This window comes from Motacilla alba, chromosome 12 (assembly GCF_015832195.1).
Source record: "Motacilla alba alba isolate MOTALB_02 chromosome 12, Motacilla_alba_V1.0_pri, whole genome shotgun sequence".
Lineage (NCBI taxonomy): Eukaryota > Metazoa > Chordata > Aves > Passeriformes > Motacillidae > Motacilla > Motacilla alba.
Genome location: NC_052027.1, coordinates 7,364,823 through 7,387,208, shown reverse-complemented (window position 1 = coordinate 7,387,208; position 22,386 = coordinate 7,364,823). Strand labels below are relative to the sequence as shown.

Below are 22,386 nucleotides of genomic sequence, written 5' to 3'. Positions count from 1 at the left end.
GCTCTTCTCACACATTTTAATTTTTCAGACCCAAATTCAAGGCTCTTGCATGATGGCTGCAGAACCACCTGGAGGTGAAGGAGGGGAAGAGTTCTCTCTATTCCTGCGAGCACTGAACACCCATGAGCCCTAACTCATGCGTTTCTTTGTTTTCTCTTTATTGCAAGAAAATTTAAAAGATTAAGGTCTGGCTCAGGAAAAGGACTAATTTCCTCTTTAATTTAAACAGAAATGGGGTTATGACAGCCATGCACTATGAGGCACTAGAGCTCACACACTTCTCTAGGTCCAGGTCTCAGAGATGACATGTGAGGTCCCCTTCAGCGGTGGCTCAGCTCCCACTCAGAGCAAGGGAGATGTGTGAGGCTGGATGGGTTTTATGGCACTTGCTAGTGATCAGCTGCAGTGTGTGGCAGGTTTCGTTTCACTTTGGCTTTTCTTTTTTCCCTGTCCTTTTCCTCTCTGATCCCTCACTACAGCCAGTTTAGCATCAGAAATGCTCTTGTACTTGCTGCTCATGTGTGTCAGAGGAGTAAGATTTAAACACCTTTGTCACTGAAATCAGAGCCAGGAGCAAATTCTTACTGCTTGACAAAGTGCTTTCCTGGACAAACTCTTCTAAAGGTTTTTATGCTTCTGCATGATACTGGCACATAAAATACTTGCAGATGCTCAAATTACTTGAAAAATTCTGTGTTTGTGCTTGCAGTGAGCTTCAGCCTGCAATAACAGGTATATTAGCAAATCTGTGCTACATTGGGTATAGATATTGCACACAATTCATTGTGTGTGACTCTTTACAGACTGGAAAATTTTCAAACTACGTATTTCTACCTCAGCACTAAGATTTCTGCTACATGGGTTACTAAAAAATCAGCAACATTAAGAAATACACTTGCAATGGGAGAAGAATATTATTGACTTTTCATATTTTTTAGAAGCGTAGCCACTGATTCAATGATTTCCTCATAATAATTAAAAATATACGACCCTTGCCAAAGGCTTTAGCATCCAAGTGTTATGTGTGCATTCATTTGTGAGCCAATCATCAAAATGATACAAAAAGCTGCTGCTCTCAAGACAACTATAAAGCATAATGGACTTAGCCCAAGGACAAGGCAGGGCAGCCTTTTATTATACTCATGAAATTAACTTGCATGTATCTGAAAGGGATTTCAGTGATGGCATTTTTTTCTCTCAAAATAAGATGTTTCATTATAAAGGAAAGAAAAAAATCATAGAATTTTTTTTTTTTTTAATTCAGAAAGAGATGCCAATTCACCTCACCTCAACATACTGAAGAGAGAACTGCTCTCCTGATTTTCTAATGATTATTGAGCCTAGTGAAGAATTTGTGCCTATCTGAATTGTGTCTCATGCCCCAGGCAGCAAGTTGCTCCCGCAGTTGGTAGGAGACTCACAGAAAGAAAACGTCAGAATGCAGATCTCTGGATTTCTGAATCTCTTGCAATAACTTTGTACTGCTTTAGACACTGCCTTTGAAAAGTCAAGAGGAAATCTTGAAAGCCGTGTAATGATTCTTTGTTAAACACAGCCCAATGCCACTTCAAGGAATGAAACAAATAAAGCAGCATTTCAGCACACATGGGTACGGGTTATAGTCATGCCTGAGTGGAAGTATAGGATTTATTAATGACTTCAGCCTCTACTCCTGCATACAAAGATTGATATTTTAATATATTTTACATTTTTATTTACTCAAACGATGCAATTTTATTTTCTTTTTAAGCTTTATGATTTATCACAAATTCTGGAGGGATTGGCCAGCAGGGGTTGGGCTGACAGATCACACAGGACCGCTCCTTGCCTCGGACCTAGTCAATTGACAGGCAGCTCAGCTCCTCAGCTGAGTTACAGATACGTGCACAGAGCTTCCCAGGCTGAGATCCAGAAATAGGGAAGGCGAGTGACGTAAAGTGAGCATGGGACTGTGACAAGGGCCAGTACGACTGCCTTGGAAAATGCCACTGCTTCTTAACAACCTGCTGTGCTGCTCTAGTCTGAAACCCAGCTCTCCTGCACCCGCTTCCTCGGTGCAGGACGCCTTCCACGCCTGCTGGGGCGGGTGTACGATCAAGATGCTGCTCCATGGCTGGTGCCAGCTCGGGCTGATGCAGCCCAAGCTGCCGTGCTCAGTCCCTCTCCTATGGGTGCACCCAGGTCCCCAGCCTGACACAGGCACCTGAGAGATGTCTGCCTCTGTACAGGCACTGCAGCTGCCCCTCGGTGCCCCGTGGGCAGCACTGATCCCTGAACTGACCGGGTTCCAGCTTCACAGCCACCTGGCATCACCCCTGGGTGTGTTTTCAAGTGAGGCTGAGCTTCCCCAGCAGGCCACCCAGGGAGGACAGCGTGTGCCAGCCATGCAGCATGGTGAGGTGTGGTGCCTTGGGAGACTCCTTCCCTGCACAGGGGATGGAGCTGCTGCTGGACAAGCAAAAACCTGGTATTTTTGGATAGCACAATTTGCCTTGGGGACAGAGCAATAGGACTTGAGTAAGTCCCTCTGCTCTCCAGCTACTTTCCATGAGATGTCCCACTGCTCTGCCACCCACACCCTGGCACTAAGCACTGAGGTGAGCACAGGGAGACCTTCCCTGCTCATCTCTGTGCACAAACTCAGCGCTACCACTCTCCTTACACACACCAAACCTAAATTGCAAGATGAGAATTACTCAGTCTGAAAACTGAATCACCCCCCCCGCCAGTCTTACACCAAACACAATCAATTGTCAAAGTGACAACTCTGCCTTGGCTGGCACCACCTCTGATGCTGCCTGTACCCAACTCCAGCAAAGTGGCACTTGTGTTCATGGGATCCCTGTGCATAAGGGATGGAGAAGTTATTATTTTCTAAATAATTATGTATTTCTGACCTACTTAAATAAACATTTATTAAAAGGTTACAATTATTAATCTGAGTGTTTGTAGCTTTGTCTGATTATTAATTAAAGTAATTTATTTTAAATTCTTTTAGCACAGTTTCCTGTTTAATGATCTATTTCAATAGTTTAATGCAAGGCAAGAGACTACACACTTCTCAGGAGAAAGGAGAACTAAAGAGTAGCACTTGTGTGTTTAAGAAGTTGTTTTCAGCATCTTATTTTTATTCTTGCTTCTGGCAAAATAAAAAAAAAGTCAGGCCAAACCCCAGTCACTTTTGACTCCACTTAAGCTGAGGAACCAGTTCCAAGTGAGTCCTGCTGACCTTGCCTGAAAATTTTTTATTTAAAACCAAGGGAGATTTGTGGGCACAAAGCAGTAGAGCCACAACTCCCTGTGCCCTTTCACTTGCCCCAAGCATTGGGAAGAAACAGGTTATTTTTAAACAAGCTGGGCTGTAGGAATGTCATTCTGAACTTCTAAACTGCAGACACGTGACAGGTTGTTGCAGCAAGCACAATGCTCCATGTAGTTGTTGTGCTTAATGCACAACAGCCGGTGCTCACTCTAATTTTTACAGTTAATGGTAATAATCGGGACTGTTCTATTTACTTTTGTTTATTTGCACCTTTCATAAATGAAAGAAAAAATGAGTCTCCATCTTCTAAATATTGCTTGTTATTTACAATTCATTTTACTATGAGGCAACAGATTATGGGCCAAATTTGAGCTGAGGAGGTCTGGGGAAGCCAGAACCTGGCCCAGCCTCTTGTACTGCTCTTCTAAAGCAATTTCCCCGTGCAAACAGAGCTGAAATCAACCAGATCCTTTCTTTTTTCCCCACGAAACAGAACAATCTACTCACAAAAAGAAATGAACAGTTCAAGTTTCAAGGACTTTGGAACTAGGACTCTGAGATACAACAGAAACAAGAAGAGGGGCTGCAGAGCACCACCATCCCTTTTGCAGAGATGTGCACTTGAGCTGAGCCTTTGCCTTGTTACATGTCACCACAGGTTATAAACGAGAGACAAACACAACTTCTGTCCCACCAGATTGTTTGTTACACATTAACAAATAAATAGAAATAAAGAAATAAAGAAAAACCCAGTCCTCCCATCAGGGCAGAAAACAGAAGGTATGAAAACCAAAAATGAACGTTAGTTTACTTATAAATGTGCTTGTTAGGTGTGGAAAATTAATGGCCAAATCACCAACATTTTTTCACCCAAAATGAGCTGCAGTTCCTTTGAGAAACAAGAAACCTTCTCTTTACAAAGACTAGATTCTCCTCTACAACTGTCTCCTAAGAAGGCACTACATCTCTACAGGGTATTTTGAATCTACACTCTATTCTATGAAAGGAGGAAAAGGAGATTATGTAGACAGCACAAATTAACTCCTTAAGTATCAATGCATCTCCATTTTCAGCCTGAAGGAGTACATATCTTAAGGAGCTATGAAAATAGAAAACAAAAAAATATAACTCAACAGTCCTAACAATTTATAATGCATATACAATTGTTCACCTGCGTCCTTTTGATTCTCTATATGAAAGAGAGAAAGCAACAAGGAGAGAAAAGAGAGAAACAAGAACAGATATGCAGGATTAATGAGCAAGTGGACCGCACAGCCCCCCAGTTATGCGTGATATATGACATTTGAGAAAAAGAAAAGTCACCCCGTCTCGCCCCCCGCCCCCCCGAGCGTGGGGTTACCAAAGGAAGCTCCTTTCACGGAGGTGAGAGAAAACGCTGCACAAATAGAAAACCAGAGAGGGAGAGCTCTGAGGACACAGAGGGGGTCTCCGAGTGACAGCAGGGTCGGGGTGTCCCCTCCAGAGCTCGGTGCAAAGGAGTAAGTAAAAAAATCGAGGAGGAGAGCAAGTAGAGTGCATCCTTTCGCTGAGAGCTAACAGACAGGAGACATTAAGATCTGATGTACAGAGAAAGGACAGCCTTATACGATCTTATACACAGGATTGGGTAAAGATTTTATACGCAGGCAAAGGGATGGCTTTTTCCAAGTGTCCTTTATCTGACCTCTAGCTCACTTCTCCACAATGTAGCTGCTACCTTTTGATTGTGTACCAGTGACAAGCACTTTACAAACTGGGGTTACACAGAAGCAAAGTAAAAATGCATTCAGGTCACGGACATAAAGAAGAACTGAAAAAACTTACAGACAGTCTGAATTTGTCACAAACAGATGGGTTAATTGTCTAACCTGGTTTAGGCTGATAGAAAGTGACTGGACTTCTCACACTGGGTTTCACAGACAGAAGCAACAGACAAGCCAATGCTAAAAGACTTGAAGCAAGGAGAGTGAGTTGGTTTGGATCTGGACTTTCTTGAGGTAATGAGAACAGAGAAAGTGAGGACAGCATGGAGAGGAGGGTGGTAGGTACTCACGAATGGTTAAATCCATCACTTGAGAGGCCAAGCAGAAGACAGGATGCTCATACATTTCTCTCTTTTTCCCTATAAAAGAGGATTTGGGCATGCAAGAGGCTTAGGTCAGAGGTAAAGAGGTTACAGGCTATAGGTCAGAGGAAAACTTCATATCAGGTTAAAAGGAAAGCCACAGAGTATTTTGGGATACACACAGGATAAAAAGAAGGAAAAAAAAAAGAAAGAAAAATAAAAAGGAGGGTTAAAATTTGAGATCTACTGGATTAACCATTCAGCATGCCCATGAGTCACAACAGAGGCTGTGACCATGACTCTAGAGGTTTGCTCTGAACTGTTTGCAAGAATATAATGATCAAAACATCATGAATAGAGGGAAATAGAATTTCATTGGTTTAAGGCTCCGAGATACTAAGGATTTCAGCCTTCAGTATCTAAGGCTTTCACAGGTATTTCTTCATAAGCATAGCCTCAAGCACTGCTGCCACTGATTTGGTTCTGCATTTCTGACAAAAGTGCCTTACATGTGGCTATTCAAATGTCATTCAAAAGCAAGATTTCAAAGCCATGTCCAGTGAACAGGAATGTGTATCACGGTAAACTTGTCATTTGCTCTTCTAGGAAGTATTTTAATATACAGTGGACTATGCTCATGAGAGAAAACCTGATGCATGCAGCTGGCGGATGTTGGGTTGTTCAAATTAACAATCCCAGCATGCTTGGAAATTGGTGTTACAACCACTTTTGTAGAAATAGCATCAAAAAGTGGCTGTGGCCAATCACAGATAAAGGAGGAGAAAAGCAGAAGAGAGCAGATAGTGTGGAATGAACTATTTCTCTGAAAAGGCAGCTGGAAAAAAATAGGTTTGTTGCTTCAAAGTATTCCCAGACCTAAAAGTCGCAGTGCAAAAAGAGAGGGCAGATAATTAACACAACCAAGAAGAATTGAGGCACAAAAGGAAAAATACACACTAACTGTTCTACTTTGGAAATGAATGCATTTTTACTTACAGATCATAAAGTTTGTTTTTGCATAGATTTATCTGAAAGAAGAGAGCAAATCTTACCAACGAGTTACTGATATTTATACAGAGAACCTAAGGGAGCCAGCCCTGGGTAGAAGCATCCATCAACAGAAAAGCTGTTTTTGATTCTCAGTCCTTCTCCATCCTTGTCAAGTATATTTAAACATTGCATTTTACAGAATACACCAATTAAAGTATCCTCTGAAGTTGAGTACTTCCATAAATTGCCTGATAATACAGTGCTTATGAAACCTTGGTTCCTTCTCTATTTTTGTCACTCATTACCAAGTCAAGAGTTGATAAACATCCTTTTAGTGCCCAATTCTTAAGTGTTTCTCACTGGATGCATAACAATGAATTCATTACCACTGGTACACAATTTGCATCATTAGACAGAAAAAAAATGGAAAAAGAGAGGACATGTCATGTACAGAACCTGGACAATTTGCCATATAATAACAACCCAATTTTTCATGTAAACAAGAACGAAGAACAAATCAGAGGGAGTTTTAGTTTGGGTTTTTTTTTCCTCCTCTCAATATTGTCCTATAGGCATACAACAATAATCTTGGCTGTGAGAAAGCTTCACATCACACATGACAGAAACCCAGAGTCTAGAGCAGAACATACCATTCATCTGGAACACACAGGTTTAAGTAATTGGGAACTTGGAAAAAGTTGAGTGGGAGTTTCAAGTTGGGAACAACAGCCAACAAGGTACCAACATAAACTGATAACATATAAAGAACGACTGAATCATACATCTTTAGTAACACATATCCTCCAGCAAACTTTAAAATGTCTTTTTGATGGCTACATGTGTCTCTGGTCACTGGTTATTATTCTCTTATAACTTAAAAGGTCAAAAATATCAGCTTTGCCAGATTCAGAGTGACAAGAAAGAAATCCGATGCAAGTATGGGATCACTGATCAATGACTGCAATGCAAACTGCAAAGACAATGAAACACACCCAGAAAAAAAGACATTTTAAATTGGCTACAAATGATTAAACATAGATTAAACAGTTTTTCAGCTTCTTATTTTTCATTTGTCTCCTGAAGTGTCACAAGCAATTAGCTGCAGTATACCTTCAGCTGTAAAGATGACATCCCAAGTATTTTTCAATTTGTTTTTTAAAACCACGACGTGAGTCTGAATACTACACCACTGGCCAAATGCACTAACGATCAAAGGAAAAAAGCTACAGTTCTTTTTAACTGTTTCCTCTCTCCTTTCCAGAAAAAGAAATGATTTGCATAGCTTCCATTCTGAACTGCTTCCGAAGCCAACACCACAAAAATGATTCTGAATCACAACAGTTTTACCGACAAGAGAGTAAATAGCAAATGAGCTTTTTTTAAAGAGCTCCCAGCCACCTAAGTTGCCACCTAGAAACATAAGAAAAAAATGTAATTTCAGAAAGAAAGAGCCTTACCTTCAATTTTGGCATACTCTGATAGTCGAGTATAATTGACTAGAGCTGCTTGCTCCAAGCATTTACGAATGACTGTTTTTACCTCCTCTTGAGGGACTGGAGTAACTATGTCTTTCATCAGAACCTTGACACAAGAAAATCTGATTTGTTGTGGCACACAGAACTGCTTTTCTCCAAGCCCAGCACAAACATCCATTCCTATGCTAGTGCTGTGTGGCTCTCAGGGCATGTGTACAATCACAGGACTCACTACAAGGTCACCTTGGCCAGCCTAAGATGTGGGACTGTATTATTCCCCTTCTGTATTTACACAGTATGGCATGCCCCGAAGTCTGTGATGATTTTAGACATTAAGATCTATCACAACTTGCCCAGTGCCAAGCAATGTTTTGCCCTTCACAGGCTCTACTGACTGACTTGGGTTTGGGTCTGGACTTGGCTATACTGTAGGTTAGCAGAGGTGGGAAGGATGTTGGAGTGGGGATGGGGAGGAGGATCATGGTGAGCAGGTTTTATACATCCAGAGGGAACAAGTCTGCCTCAAGATGGGAATTTCACCGGGCAGCAGCCAGGCATTGCTGCCAAGGGTCTGTGATGTGGATCTTTGCCAGGCAGACCCCTCACCCTTATCTGACAACACAGACACAGAAACATTGTGCCTTTAGTGGTCAGGCTACACACCTGCCTCTCAGCTGAGGCAGGAGACACCAACCTCACCTAAGCCCCACATTTCAGCGTAAGATATCATTAACTGCATGTCCTATGCAAAGCCAACAGCTCCTCAAGCTTTTTGAGATGGAAGGATACATGAGATCAGGTCATTTTAACTACTCTCTGCTATTTCTGTGCTTACCCTTTCCAGCAGTGACAGAGTGGCTTTCAGTGCACCCTCTGGACGGCCAAATGGGAAGCAGTACCTAGAAAAAGCACATCATCTTAGCATTAGACCAAGTGCACATGAACAAACCTTTCTTGAGCCATAAACAGGCTTTCCTAAGTCTGTCCAAGCAATTCTCTAGTCTCTGCCTGGAATGAGCAGTCTTTCTATAGGGTAACTTTCTGAAAGGGTTTGTTGGTGTAGACTAAGGCAGCAAAAGAGAATATAGGTTAGTAATAAGCTGACAGTTTTAGCAGTTTCTTAAATCTGGGTGTCACTGGAGAGTTTTTAGATCTCCTTGGAGAGATCATACCATCTTCTTCTAAAAATGTGGGAAAAAAGACCCTATGGAAAGGACATTTATTTCCAGCTGGAGACCTGGCAATGCACCAGGGTGTAGGTAATGCACATCACCCACCTGTGTGTGAATGTGCACAGCCTGCCTGACCTGACCAGTGTGCTGGGGGCCATTCATCCCTTTTTTTGGTGGGGTATCTTTCCATACTGTGACATCCTTGCAGAAAGCCCTGCCTGTCAATACTAGGGAGAAGGTAAATGGGTTATAACTGAGCAGAGAGGAACAGAGAAGTAAGAGGGTAAGGAATTTTTTGTTGTTATATTTTAGACAAAATCCACAGCTTTCCCATGCCTATGGGAGCAAGATGGTTTGAAATATCCTTTAAAGGATGTATATTTAAAATCACACGCCAGCTATAAACATGCTTCACTGCCCTGTGTAGGTCTGTGTCACTTATGCAAAATTCCTGTGTGCATTCAAAACCTGCCTTTTGGCTTTGCTGCTTATAGGAGGGAGCTGTGAGGAAATCATTCCTCTCGCATTCAGCCTGGGCTCTGTGCCTTTACCTGAAATGTGTGATCTGATTCTCCAGCAGCACCCGAAGCCGCTCCTTGATCTCTTCGAAACGCTCTTTCTCGTCCACGGTCACAGTTCCTATCCCATCAGGCCTGCAGGACAAATGCCACAATGACTCAGACTCCACCTCAGCACCCTGGGACCTCATCCCACAGCACACTGTCCTTTCCAAAAGGACCCTCACCAACTGTGAGACCCAGGACAGAGGATGTGCCATGCCGACAGAGTGGTGGCTGCAGCAGCACCGCTGCCAAAGTATCAAAAATAAACAAATAAATGAGTGTCCTCTCTCACAGTGATAATCCAGATGTGGACACCCCCCCACCCCCATATTTTCATTATTAAAGAAGTAGGAAAAAGCAGATTTCCTGCAAAATACAGGTATATGCAGGGAGTGCAATGCCAGCTCTTATGTCAGGATTGAGCCGGTTGCTGGCAAAATAGGGACTGAATTTCTCCAGAAAATTCAGCTGCTAATTTAACACAATTCACAGTATAAAAGAATATCAATGACATATATATAAACAGAATATAAAATTCTGCACTCTTTCCTAGCTGCTGAATCACCCCATTATAGAGGTTTCTTGAAGTGAACCATCTTCATTATTTTCTGCTGAAATGTGCCTGAAGAGTGACATGCATTTTGCATTGGAAATGCAATGCCTCTTCAGTAGTTTAATTTTAATTTACAAAAATGAACACATTATGCAATTTATCTCAAATTTTCTCAGACTACTTGATGCCCCTCTATTTGAGGAGTGCACAGGAGTGTGTTGTGAGACACCCAGGTCCTGCTGCCTTGGGGTATTTCTCATCGTTCACGGAGCACAGTGTGCAGACGATCCCTGCTGAGGCTCTTCCTGGGGGCTGGATAATGCCCTGATCCCTGTGCTCTTCTGTCCTGTACCTCTGCTGGTGCCAACCCACCCAATCCCCTCCTTCTCCCCCACACCCACACAGCAAAACCTGCCATGCAGAGCATCCCAGACGAGAGGAGGGAGCGAGTCTGACCCACCCATCCACCGAAGGGATCGGCCAAGCACACAATCATTGGCTCCGCTGCCATCGCTGCAGAGCAAAGCCTAAGGATTTGTGTACTCCTGGGCAACTCTGCTGGCACAGGCAATCTTGAGGTAATGTAAGACATCTTAAAATTGAACAAATGTTCTTACTTAAAGGCCTCCCCCAGTGTTCAGCTTAAGCTGCGTAAATCCGCAGTACTAGACTGGTTTGGCTTTACAAAAGACTTGGCAAGGGATTACAAAGCTTCTAATGAACCTCCTGTCAGGGGTTAATTGGTTGGCTTTATTTTCCTCTTAAAAAATCAAAGGCCCTAAACTTAAAAAGAAAAAAAAATCTATAAAAAAATTAAAATCTATAAAATCTGTGCAATCACTTCTCCTCGACCCTACATTTCCTAAGCTCATAACATCATAAATATGAACTCTGATATTCCAACACAGGTGAATAAACCATTAAAACATTTGGGAAGAGGAACTTGCAAACTGTAGATGATATTTACTGCAAAATTTTAAAGCTAAATATACATTAAATAAAACTTGCAGCATGGACACAGAAAAAATACTTGAATACCAGGGCATGTATTTAAAGTTAAACAGCATTTAATCAGAATCTTTCTTTGATTATTTGCCAAATTCAGTTGTGTATTAAGGAAAAAAACAGGAAAAAAGATTTAGGCTGAAACTTGGATAAAATGTCTCAGTTGGGGAATACATTTCATAAACAATTTTGGAAGTATGGATCTGGTCTCATTAGTAACTAATTAATACCAGTTATTTTGAAAAAATGAGCAAGCCACAAAAAACCCAAATTAGATATTGAACAAAAATTAATGTCTTAACATGCTTAATATAATTTATTCCAAAGTTCCATAAAATATTTAATATTCAGATAGAGATGTCCATGCCTTTTGTGATGCTGTGCACCTCACAGTGCCTGGTTTGCTCCCAGGCAGAGAGAGATAATTCAAGGCAGACGACAATAAATGCCATACATTAAGGTGCAGGGTTGAAGCCCTCATTTGACTTTTGGCATTTGGTCCTTGCCCTGTACCCACAGCAGCTCAGAGTGTCACTGGGTTAATTGTATCAGCACTGACAAACGCGGGAGTAAAAGCTGCCTGCCCTGGCAGTGATTTGCTGTAGGACTGGAAATGGTCTGAAAATTGTGTCACCCTTTGCTAGGTCAATAACCTCAACTGGTGAGATTTAATGGCAGGATCTGACAGCTCAGACTGGGTCACAGCCCTCTCACATGAATCTCAGCTTCTCACTGTACTCAGAGCACTCACCATCTAACAACTCATGGTGGACACCCAGCACAGGCTGACAGCATCAGGTGTGTCCTGGCCAGGCAGCAGCAGCTCTAGAAGCATCACTGACCCACACAAAGACAAAGGGTGGGTTCTGGAGAGAAAACCACTGGTCAGTGGCTTTTGACCAAGTCACAACACCTGAAGGGATGCCAACCAAGCCCTTAGATCACACACACACATACAAACACACACACACACACACACACACAATGAAAGCTTAATCCTTTGGTCTTCCCCTTGCTTGTGAGCCAGGAGGACACAAAGCCAGTGGCTCTGGCCACCTGTCCCTCCATGCTGGGTGTAAGCACAAGCCACTCTCATGTCTCATGCAAACTTGAGACAATCTACAGGTCAGCTGTAGCCATTTTTGGAGCAGTGTGGATGTCTGGAAGGGCCTGCCAAGCGAGAGCCATCACCATGGCAAGGACTCCCTTTCTCACCCAGCTGTGGACTATATTGCATCTGACATGATGAGCATCTCTTGAATCTACCTTTCAGATTTTCGGCAAACCATTTTCTCACTGTCCTTCACAAAGTTGACATTTTCGGCAGCATGATAGGAAAGATGTCATGTCGGCTGCTTTTCAAGTTGTTGTCACAGTGGTTAGCACCAGTTCTGTCATCTTTGCTTTCCTCACAATCCCCCATCTTGAGCCATGTCACAAATAATAATACTTCCGATGTTTTTGTCAAATTTCAAATACTATAACCCAGTTGCACATCTTTGGCTTTACTAGTTATGTTAATCTTTGTTGCTCATCTTCCCAGAAGCTGAAGCATTAGAAACTCATTAATTAGTGACAAATGCAGGATATAGATAGAACTGGAAAAACACTACCCAAAGCCTTCCACTTAATTTATTAGCTCGATAATTTTGAAACCTAATTAAATATTCAAGTCAAATATACTTTGAAAATATAATCTCTCTGAGGGAACATATTTATTTTCCCTTTTGCAAGAACACAAAGGGTATATAGCTTAGCATCACTGTAATTTAAGATTCACTTCTGTGCTCTAGACAATTTTGGTACATGGCTGATGAGGCTGAAAAAAATCCCCAGGAGAAGCTCAAGCTGCACAGCTCATTCTGATGTTTACTGGCAATTTTGTTTTCAGTAAAGGTCTCCAGCTCTGCTTTGATACTAGCTATTTGATCTCAGGTACAGAAGTATCAACTCCACCAGCAAGCAGCATCTCTCGAAGCTGCAGGAACTGATGTTCTCACACACAATCCACAACCACATCACTATTGCTCTGAAGCAGTGACGAGAAGTGAGAGGAGAGCAAAAGGGTGGAACAGAAGTTTTGGATGTACATGGTGTATACAAATGCATGAGGGACAAAATGGGTTTGGGTCTATGAATTCAGTTGGACAACAACACCAACGTCTCCATCTGTATGGAGACACAATTCCATCCAATTCTCTATAGCTCCTGCTCACGGGTACTTGAGGTGTACGGCAGAAGCTGTGGGCAGAGAGGGAAGCAGAAGGGCAAAAAAGGCAAGAAAAATAACTAACGAGATTTTTAATTATAAGTAAACAAGTTTCAGATCACTCCTTCTGCTGCAGATTCACTGTGTTGGCTCTAAACTAGTAAATTCCCACAGTAAATATTTCATATGAAAAGTTTTAAATGCCACTTTCCTAATCCCCCCATGTTTTTAAGTTTTAAACCACAAAAACAACAACATCAACAAAGCAGGTGGTGAAATTAAAAAAAAAGGGTTGCAATTCAAACAGCAAAAATTATAGTCCTTGTTTAGCTTAGATGGTTTGTGCAAATTCTGGGGTTAATTATAAATTATAATTAGGACCTGTGATCCTAAGGCCACTGCTTTATTCTACAAGTCCCGCCTCCCCCCATGCCCTTTTCTAATTATACCCGGTGCCCCCAGGGCTAGTTATGCTGCTAAAACAAATATATCAAAATGATTTTTTAACAAAGACTAATATATGAAGCAATAGCATGCATTTGTATGCAATTATAAATATACACTATAGCTCCAGCGCGTTAATCTCTTTGACATAAGCCTCCATGAAATACCACGTCGGCTTCTAAATGAAAAGACATATCATCTTTTACACCTTTTATGTTTAACTTGTCTACACTTTTTTTTTTTTTTTTTAACTGGAGAAAATATTGCTTACACGTAGCAAACAGATCTTTGCACGCACTGTGAGCCCTGGCATGCAGAGCCAAGGGAAAAAAAACAATGTCAAAAACTGATGCAAATAATTTGATTTTTTAAGTAACAACTCAAATATAAAACACGTGCTGCCTTCAGCTCCCTTGCTGGTTGCCAGGTGCAGCACATATGAGCTATACAGTAAACATCGATGATTAGTGCCTTGGACGGCATGTGTCAGGAGAGGCTTTCGCAGGATCCCTCGCAGGAGGAGTTGCCTGCACAGTCCCACCGGTTGCACGAGGACGGGCTCTGGGATGTGGGCAGGATCACGGCTACCTCTCACATCTCCCCCAGCAGACCAGACCTGAAAGAGCCCACCTGCCCACACCCCTAGGAAAAAAGTGTATTCAGCAAACATTGATTTTCCCCGTCTCCCCTTTCTTCTGGGGACTCACACCGTGTGGGAAATGTCGGTGAGCAGCCCTTTGTTCACCTCAGCGCTCCTGGGCGCTGCCCCGGCTGCCCGTGAGGTGCTGCTGAGCATGGGAACCATTTAATCTCCCAACTCCTGCCTTCCCTTCCTTGGGCTCTCCTCCACGCCGCAGCGCCGAGCCAAGTCACAGCTCATTGATTCTCGTGCGCGATCCGCACCCCTGACGCACTGCGCCGGGTGGTTTCTGAGCCCTGCCATCCTACACCCATTGTGATGAATCGTGTCAGCCTCCTGCGCTGAGCTGATGACCTGCTGGTGGCTGGCAAGCCAGCCCTTCAGCACAGGCAGCGCATCCCATCCGACAGACAGCGGGAGCACCTGCTATGTCACCACGGGCTGATCGCGGCGCTGGATGGGACACGGAGCCTCACGACAGGGTAGGGCATCACACCCTGCCAGACTGAACCTGCCTTACTGCAGCCAGGGCAGGGCATCTGAATGAGAAACCCAACACACAGCTCTAGGGGACCACATGAAGATACGGCGATAAAGTGTTTCTACTGTTTAAAGGACAAAAATAATCCTGTATTTCTTTTGTTTCAACTAGCTGTGTGTGTGGAAATCTTAATGTGAAACAAACCAGATATGTAATTACAATACAATGGAGAAAATTGCAGGTATGTCACAAAGAGTTTTCAATTCCTGAAGGTTTATGACAACAGCATATTTCTGCTGGGTTTACGGTTGTAAAAACAGTAATGAAAGCTCATGGTAACATTAGTCAATAAAATTGCTTTTTCTTGAAAACAAATTTGAGGCCATAAAATACAGTTTACAGAAGAAAGGGAAGACACTAATATACCAAATTAATTAACAGAGAGACTTGTAGCTGCTTGAACCCTAGGTAAATAGTCATTGAACAACTTGCAGAAGATTATGGTACTTGGTTGTTATTAGACTGCAGGGAATTCAGTCCAGCATCCTGATTTTGATAAGCTCAGTCTGCTAATATTGAGCACGCAAATGGTCAATATTTGTCTGATTTTTAAAAGTTTGGGATCAACAAGCACAAAAAGAGTTTTTCATGGTGCTAACTTTAAAATTTAAAAAGAATGCTATTCTATGCCTAAATAAAAAAAAAAATACACAAGTGAAACCAAAGCCACTCCTGAAAGCCACTTTTTTGCAAGGGGCAGAAGCAAAGGTTTAAGGTTCAGGCAAAGGTTCAAGGTTTAGGCACTAACTTTAGACTTAAAAAAGCTGAGCTCAGCTTTCTGTTCCATAATACTTCTCCCATGTGCAGACAGGGAAGAAGTGAGGCTCCTCTAACACATCACTTCTCTGTGTGTCAACACTGGCAGTACTGCCACAGCCCTCCGACATGAGGACAGCGAAAACAGGGAGAGAGAAGGCAGGGAAAGATCTTGGTGGCCATTAAACCCTTTCACAATTTTATTCCAAATCACAGTGTTTTTTCAAAACCATTCCTGCTCTGGCCTTTGCTAGTTCTCTGGAGGACTATTGATAAAGAAAAGCAACATAGTGGTGGTACAAAAAGCAAAGAGACATCAATAAACATAAGACATGTGTTGTTGGATGTCTGTATAATTCTGTGCCTTTACTACCTGTCAGCTACATAAATACATCAGAAATAACTTTTTTCATAATTACAGGTCTTTGCAAAAGGCATCCTGTGATACCAAGTGGACAAAACTCCACTATCAACTAATGAGTGACCACAACAATTAAAAAGCACTGAGTTCCTCAGTCTCAGGGAAGAGCAAGTACCCGAGGACAGTAAATCATGTGGATATTGCCCTTGCTAGTCCCTGTTTTTCTCACCCCGCACTTGCATAGTCAGGTGTCTCAGGAGGTGAAACTTAGGGCAAGTAATTTACATTTAACTCCATTTCTACTTGTGAAAAAGATGAAATTAGAAGAAAAATTATGTGGGCTGTCACGCAAATAGCAGTGATTTACAACCTTGGTATGGAGAGATCATGTCAGGGGTCTGAATAAGATGCATGATCCCAAAGGAGAGGGGAGACCAAACTCTGACATGTAAGGCAACAGGGCTCCAAACTGTCCACAAAATCCCATTTTGACCACTACACCTGCTGCAGCTGCAGGGCCAGCCCCAAGCTGGAGCTGCATTTCCACCAGCAGCCTTCCTGCTCCCGTCCTGGCTGTGGCAGCGCTGCCGAGGCGGGGGCCGGACGGGCGAGGAGGCATCATCCCCACACTGACACCTGTCATCCTGTCAGCCTTGACCTTCAGGCTGTCCTCAGCATCCACAGCCTGCCTGCACTTCCCGCTGACTGCGAGCGACTGTTGTCTCGCTGCCTGACCTTATGCAAACACGATACAAACAGACAGCCCACCTCAGCTCCATCACTGTCTGCTGCTAATACAGGAGATTGATAGCCACATGAAATTATCTCCCTGCTCGACCTTCATTACTGGGTGGCATATTCTGTCTGACAGCCAACTTCATCCTGGGGAAAGCTAAACCACCCATTCAGGGGTTTTTACTGTCTAAAAGTGAAGGAACTCTTTTTTTTTATGAAGAAAATCAACACTTTTTGAGACTGGATGGAAAAAGAAGCCTTTGTCAAACACAAAAATGACTCGTAACTCAGTCTTTCCCAGACCACTGTGCATCCCAACAACAATGCAATGCATGGCCACTCCAAGATGTTCTGTTGGGAGCTGTGCTGGGTCCTGGGGCAGGTCTGCCACCTTGACAACTTTTACATGGAAAGTTTCAGCTCTGCCATGAGCTGTAAGTTTCCTGGGGAGAGCAGGGCCAGTCATAAGGCAATGAGCAATGTATGGACACAGCAGGTGGGAGGGAGGGACGGAGCTAAAGCGAGCACGGCTTTACACACATCCCAACTGCCAGTAAGGACTGCATGGGTAAATACTGGCTTTCCATCGCTCTCTGCCAGTCAGCTCACAAATGCACGATGCATGTGGCCTCAACAGCTCTCTGAAAAGAAATCGTGACTCTTCCACTCAGATATTCAGATTGCTTACAGTAGACACGGAAGATAAGCAGTCGCGTTTTCTTCAGAGACCTCCTGTGGTCCCTTACTGTGACCTTCTGGTAGCAAAAGCCAGACGCTGCACCCCGCAGACTCCATAGCAAACTGTTGGGTGTTAAGCAGAGCCTGCCCTTGGTGGGAACGTGCAATGCTGCAGCCTTGCAGCTCCCACACAGAGCCTTCCGCAATCCCCAGGCAACAGAGAGACAGCACAGACCAAGGAGGAACATGAACCTTCAGCTTTCGGATGTGAAGTCAACTGTCAGCTAAAGACAACTAAGTCACAGCAAGACACCTCACTCCTTTCTTGGAATATTTGAAATGAGTGACTGGAATAGCCCATCTGTGGCCAAATTGCCCTTCTGGCAGTGCCCAACAGGTCCTCATACAGTGCAGCAGCCACACACAGCCCTGGACAGCTGTACAGCATGGGACTGGCTTAAAAGCATGACATTTTACTGAGCTCACAACTCTCCAGCCCCATGGAGAGGGAATGGGAGGTTGTCACCTTGGCCCATACCATCAGATACCTCCTGCCACCAGCCCTGATGAAGAGAAAGCTTCAGCCCTGGCTTTGCTGGACCCTGTGCAGAGGTACATGGGGTAGCTGTGATGAGCATCCCACCCCCTCTCTCTAAGGGGCCAGATGGGCTTTGATCCAAGTCCTGTTCCTACACCAGCTGTCTGTTGAGATGAGTCCTGCCCAGGACAGAGGGCAACGGGGCAGCCACTTTCACTGGCCGGTCCCATCCCCTAAACACCACGTGAGCCATCTTCTAAACACACCCGTAAAAACCGAAGTCTCTGATTCCCTGTGGGAGTTGAGTGCCCAAATGCTATCCAGCTCGCAGGAGAGCGTGTGACCCGAATGCTGGAGTCAGGTCTCCCTGAGCTGTGGGGGTGCAGCTGCCCAGTGTGCTCAGTGACTGAGGAGCCCTCTGCAACACACTCCTGTGCACTGCACACTTTCGCTTACCTTTTCGGCTCTGGATTCGGCTGGGTTTTGGGCTCCTTCTTTTTTTTGGACTCCTTTTTGGAATCCTTTTTTGTCTCCGTTTCAGCGGCAGAGGCTTTGCCCCCCTCACCGTCTGCACTTGGCTGTGACCCACCAAGTAATTCTGCCATGAGTTGGCTTGGGGGAATGATTGAAATGTGGGGGGCAAGGCCGGCAGCAAAAGTGAAAGAAATAAGAAGAAAGCATGAAAAACCTCAAAATAAAACGAAAGAAAATTAGGCTGAAAGGAAACAACTGAAATCATACAACAATTGGCAAAGAAAGAACGAATGAGCAACGGAAAGTCAGAACTAAAAAAGAAACTAAGGAAGCAAAACTTGGTTTCCATGACAAGATGTATGAAAGTAACTGCAAAAGCAAGCGACAGCCTTGCAATGTGAAACCTGGGCAATGCGTGTCGTAATTCAGGGTGGTATTTACCAGAGGTATATGGAAACACCTAATTATTTTATAACATTCCTTTCTTCAGCAACATATGTAAGATACAAAGTGATATCTCAAAGTATACAATATAAATTAACAGAAAAAAAAACCAGAAAAAGAAGCTGCAATAGATGCTACAGCTGTAAACAAAATAAATGGAGAGGGGCGAAAAACACAGCTCCAGTTCCTCCCATCAAAGGTTTGTCACATTTGAGAGAAAGGAACTGTCCTCTTCTGAAACTGAAATTGCTTTGTAACAGAGCAAGATAAAATTTCCAGTTATGTCTAAGCAATTTCTGAACTGATGTCACGTGGTCTTTAAATGAGACATGGGTGCCCAAGGGCTTAAAGCCCTTCTGAGCACTGAAGTTTGATACTGCTGAAAATTTCACTGCTCCAACTTGTCAGATCCTCTCGCACAGCAATTAAATCAGCACAGTGTATCATTTACTGCTATTTATTCAACCCGTGACAGTCACAGGGACTGCAACTGTATCTTGTTCAGAGCTGCATCTTAGCAAGTGCCTGGGCAAGTAAGTTAAAAACCTTCATTTCTGGATCCTCTATGTGCATTTTTACTGCTTACATTAAACAAGCCATGAAACAAACAAACAAACCGACTATGCCACTAGAAGTGCTGCTGCCAAACATCCACTGTGAAAACAAATTGGGGACTGTTGTGCATTATCCAAGGAAACCTGTATTTGACAAAGTCATCTCTTGTTGGCAGGGCACTGCTAGCCAAGAAGAATTCCTTACCTGTTGCCATGAACATGTGATGCACAAAAGGCAAAGCTGTAGTGAAGTAAGGTGGGGTCAATCATAGCTCCGTTTTCTGCGCGCTCTAGCAAATCTCTGAGGTAGCAGAGATGTCTGTGACAGCCTCTCACTCCATTACGTGCACAATACTCATCTAGCACAAAGACCTGGCCAGGACTAAACCAGCCCTGTTTAGAAATAAAGAGACTTGATTTTAAATATAAGTTATTAAATACAAAGGCTATCAGATTTGGAGGTGTAGTGGTCAACTGTTCTAATAAAAGAAATACAAACCTAAGGCTACATTAAGGAAAAAGGAGAGAGGTCACTCAAACAATACAGTCTGCACATTATCACTCAAACATAGCATATATTCAGTGCAACCGTTAACAAAAACATATTATGCTACCATTAAAGGGAAATATCATTTAAAATGCTGAAAAGTTAGGCCAGTTCGTGTCAGTGCCTAGCAAAAAAATACAAAGGAAGAAAAAAACACCTTTAAGAGATGACAAGGTTTGGTTATTTTAACAGTGTGAAACAGTAGTTTCATTCTGGGGATGGGATTGTACATTTGGTCAGGATCAGGAAGATTGATCTGGGGGAAGAGGGCAGAGGATTACACTTAAAAATGACTTCTCTTGCATCTGGCAGGTAGGAACACCCCGCAGACGGAAAAAGGCAATTCTGCAGTATCAGAAGGGGACGTTTCCCATTGTCCTTATTGTGTGCTGCTGGCGACACGCTCTGACATCGCCCAGCTCCTTGGCACCGAAACAAGGGGAGCTCTGCTGAAGAGCAGAGTTCCTTTACACATCCAGGAACCTTAGACCATTTTTTTGTTTCCACCCTGAGGGGCTGGTGACACAAGGCTTGTGGTGCAACGTCCAGACTCCCAAAGAGGACGTCCTTCCCTGCAAGGGGATGGCTCTGGTGGAGGTGCTGGGACAGCCGAAGTGGAGTGTGCCTCTGCCTTCAGGAGAGGGGCTAACGAGAACAAGAATAATCTCGTAGACTGCTTTTCAAAACGCTGCAAAATCGTCAATATTTACATGGAAATTTGGGTGCTAAACAATTGCTAAGACGCAGCTCTGGAATGCATCAAGCTGCAAAATCTTTCATCGTTTAATTGAAAAGTTCCTGCAGCGGGCGGGAGAGTAGTTGAGGCAGAGCACTGCCCCTATAGGCAACTTCTTTGCCACCCCATCTGTTACCCCAAATGCTACATCTTAGAAACAACACTGCTGTGAAAGATTAAAATATATTTTCTACCACTCAGATGACACCAAATCTTTTCTAGATGCCAAAATAGCTGCTTTGAAAAGAGTTGAAGAAATATCAATTAAGAGCTCAAAGACATAGAGAAGGATTTGCTCATCCTTATTGGGCCAACTCCAAAACAGATTGAGAAAAGAATTAAAATAATGAGGGGAAAATGATAGATATAGGGAGTAGCTACAGTGCTGGGATCACTAGAAGTGCACATTTCAAAATGAAGACACAGAACAATGCAGATGGGACAGCCCTCTGGAAGGCTATTTTTTGGGAGGGGTATATTTGCCTTCACCACTTTTGATGGTATTTTTGTCTGCTTTTTGGTTGGTGGTATTATGCTTGATTCTGGAGTTCTTTATGTTGCCTGTTTGTTACATCCTTAGACCATCTCTCGTCTCTCTTCACGTAAGTCTTTGGTGATCAGGCATGGTAAAAATATGGAAATGCCATGATTGCTCTGCTTTTGCATATAGGGGTAGAAGTGCAGCTGACATTGTTATATCCACCTAGTACAAAGAAAGAACTCATTTCTCCCTATGGGGTGAAATCTTGGCTCTACTGACAGTGATGGGAAGGCTGGCACTGATTTCACTGGAGTCAAGTATCAGAGTCTGAGGCAAAGGAAGCAGAGGCTGAACCCAGCGATCTGGAGCATGCCACATTGCTCCCCTGAACTGGGGTCTGTGATGTGCTGGTTCTCAGGAGAACAGAAGGGATGATGGTAAACACCCATAATCGCTGCCATGGTGCCATGAGGGGAAGCATGAGCAGAGATCAGAGGTTCAGTGACAAGCCCCAGACCTCATGAGAGCACAGGCAGCAGATCCACAGCCCCAGGAGGACCAGGAGGTCTTCCCTTGCAAGGCAGAGGTAGGAAATAAAACACTTGCTGCTGAATGGGGATCCGATGGGGCAAGTAAATGCTGCTCCCCACAGCCCTAGAAAAACTCCCAAGGTTTGATGAAAAGCAGTACTCAAACAGATCCCCAATATCTTCAGGAAGATCCTGGCTTTTGATGAAGATTTGCCTGGCCCAACAAGCTGACCCCCAGCCAGCCTGGCAAACGCAGCTGCCAGCGATGACACATGGGGTGTCTGTCCCCAGTGCAGATAGGTGCAGCTCAGCGTGGCCTCCCAGATTGTCTCCAATGACATGAGGAAACCTGGAAGGGACAATGGAGAAAGGGCACAGAGCACAAGGAGCTCCACTAACTGTGCTCTTCTCTGATACAGAGACACGTCCCAGGCACCAGCAGGGAATGCCAGGGGAGCTTTGGAGCTGGGAAAAGCAAGGTTTGGTCAGGGCTGGTGATACATAGGCCAGCTGTCTAAAGGCAAATGCGACTTTTGAGAAAACCAGAGTTTGTGAGGGATATTACACATTTCAGAAGCTGAATTTTCCCATTTCTCATAGGAACTAGAAGAGAATTTAATCTTGGTGGCCTGC

General features: G+C 43.6%; 1 protein-coding gene across 35 annotated transcripts in view; it reads right to left on the bottom strand.

The window, feature by feature from the left end:
* Positions 1-22,386, bottom strand: part of CADPS (calcium dependent secretion activator) — a 206,957-nt gene that overhangs the window by 60,800 nt on the left and 123,771 nt on the right. For 10 of the 35 annotated variants that reach the window (XR_005258465.1, XR_005258468.1, XR_005258475.1 and 7 more), the window contains 7 exons: positions 19,665-19,852; positions 18,444-18,599; positions 9,516-9,617; positions 8,628-8,691; positions 7,775-7,898; positions 5,316-5,384; positions 4,434-4,451 (listed from right to left, as the gene is read on the bottom strand). Coding sequence is in view for 9 of the 35 variants with exons in the window: in XM_038149681.1 (XP_038005609.1) it covers positions 4,434-4,451; positions 5,316-5,384; positions 7,775-7,898; positions 8,628-8,691; positions 9,516-9,617; positions 19,665-19,852 (565 nt within the window). In the remaining 26 variants the exon portion in view is untranslated. The remainder of the gene's footprint in view (positions 1-4,433; positions 4,452-5,315; positions 5,385-7,774; positions 7,899-8,627; positions 8,692-9,515; positions 9,618-18,443; positions 18,600-19,664; positions 19,853-22,386) is intronic. The other 25 variants (XR_005258484.1, XR_005258485.1, XR_005258486.1 and 22 more) reach the window with 7 other exon arrangements.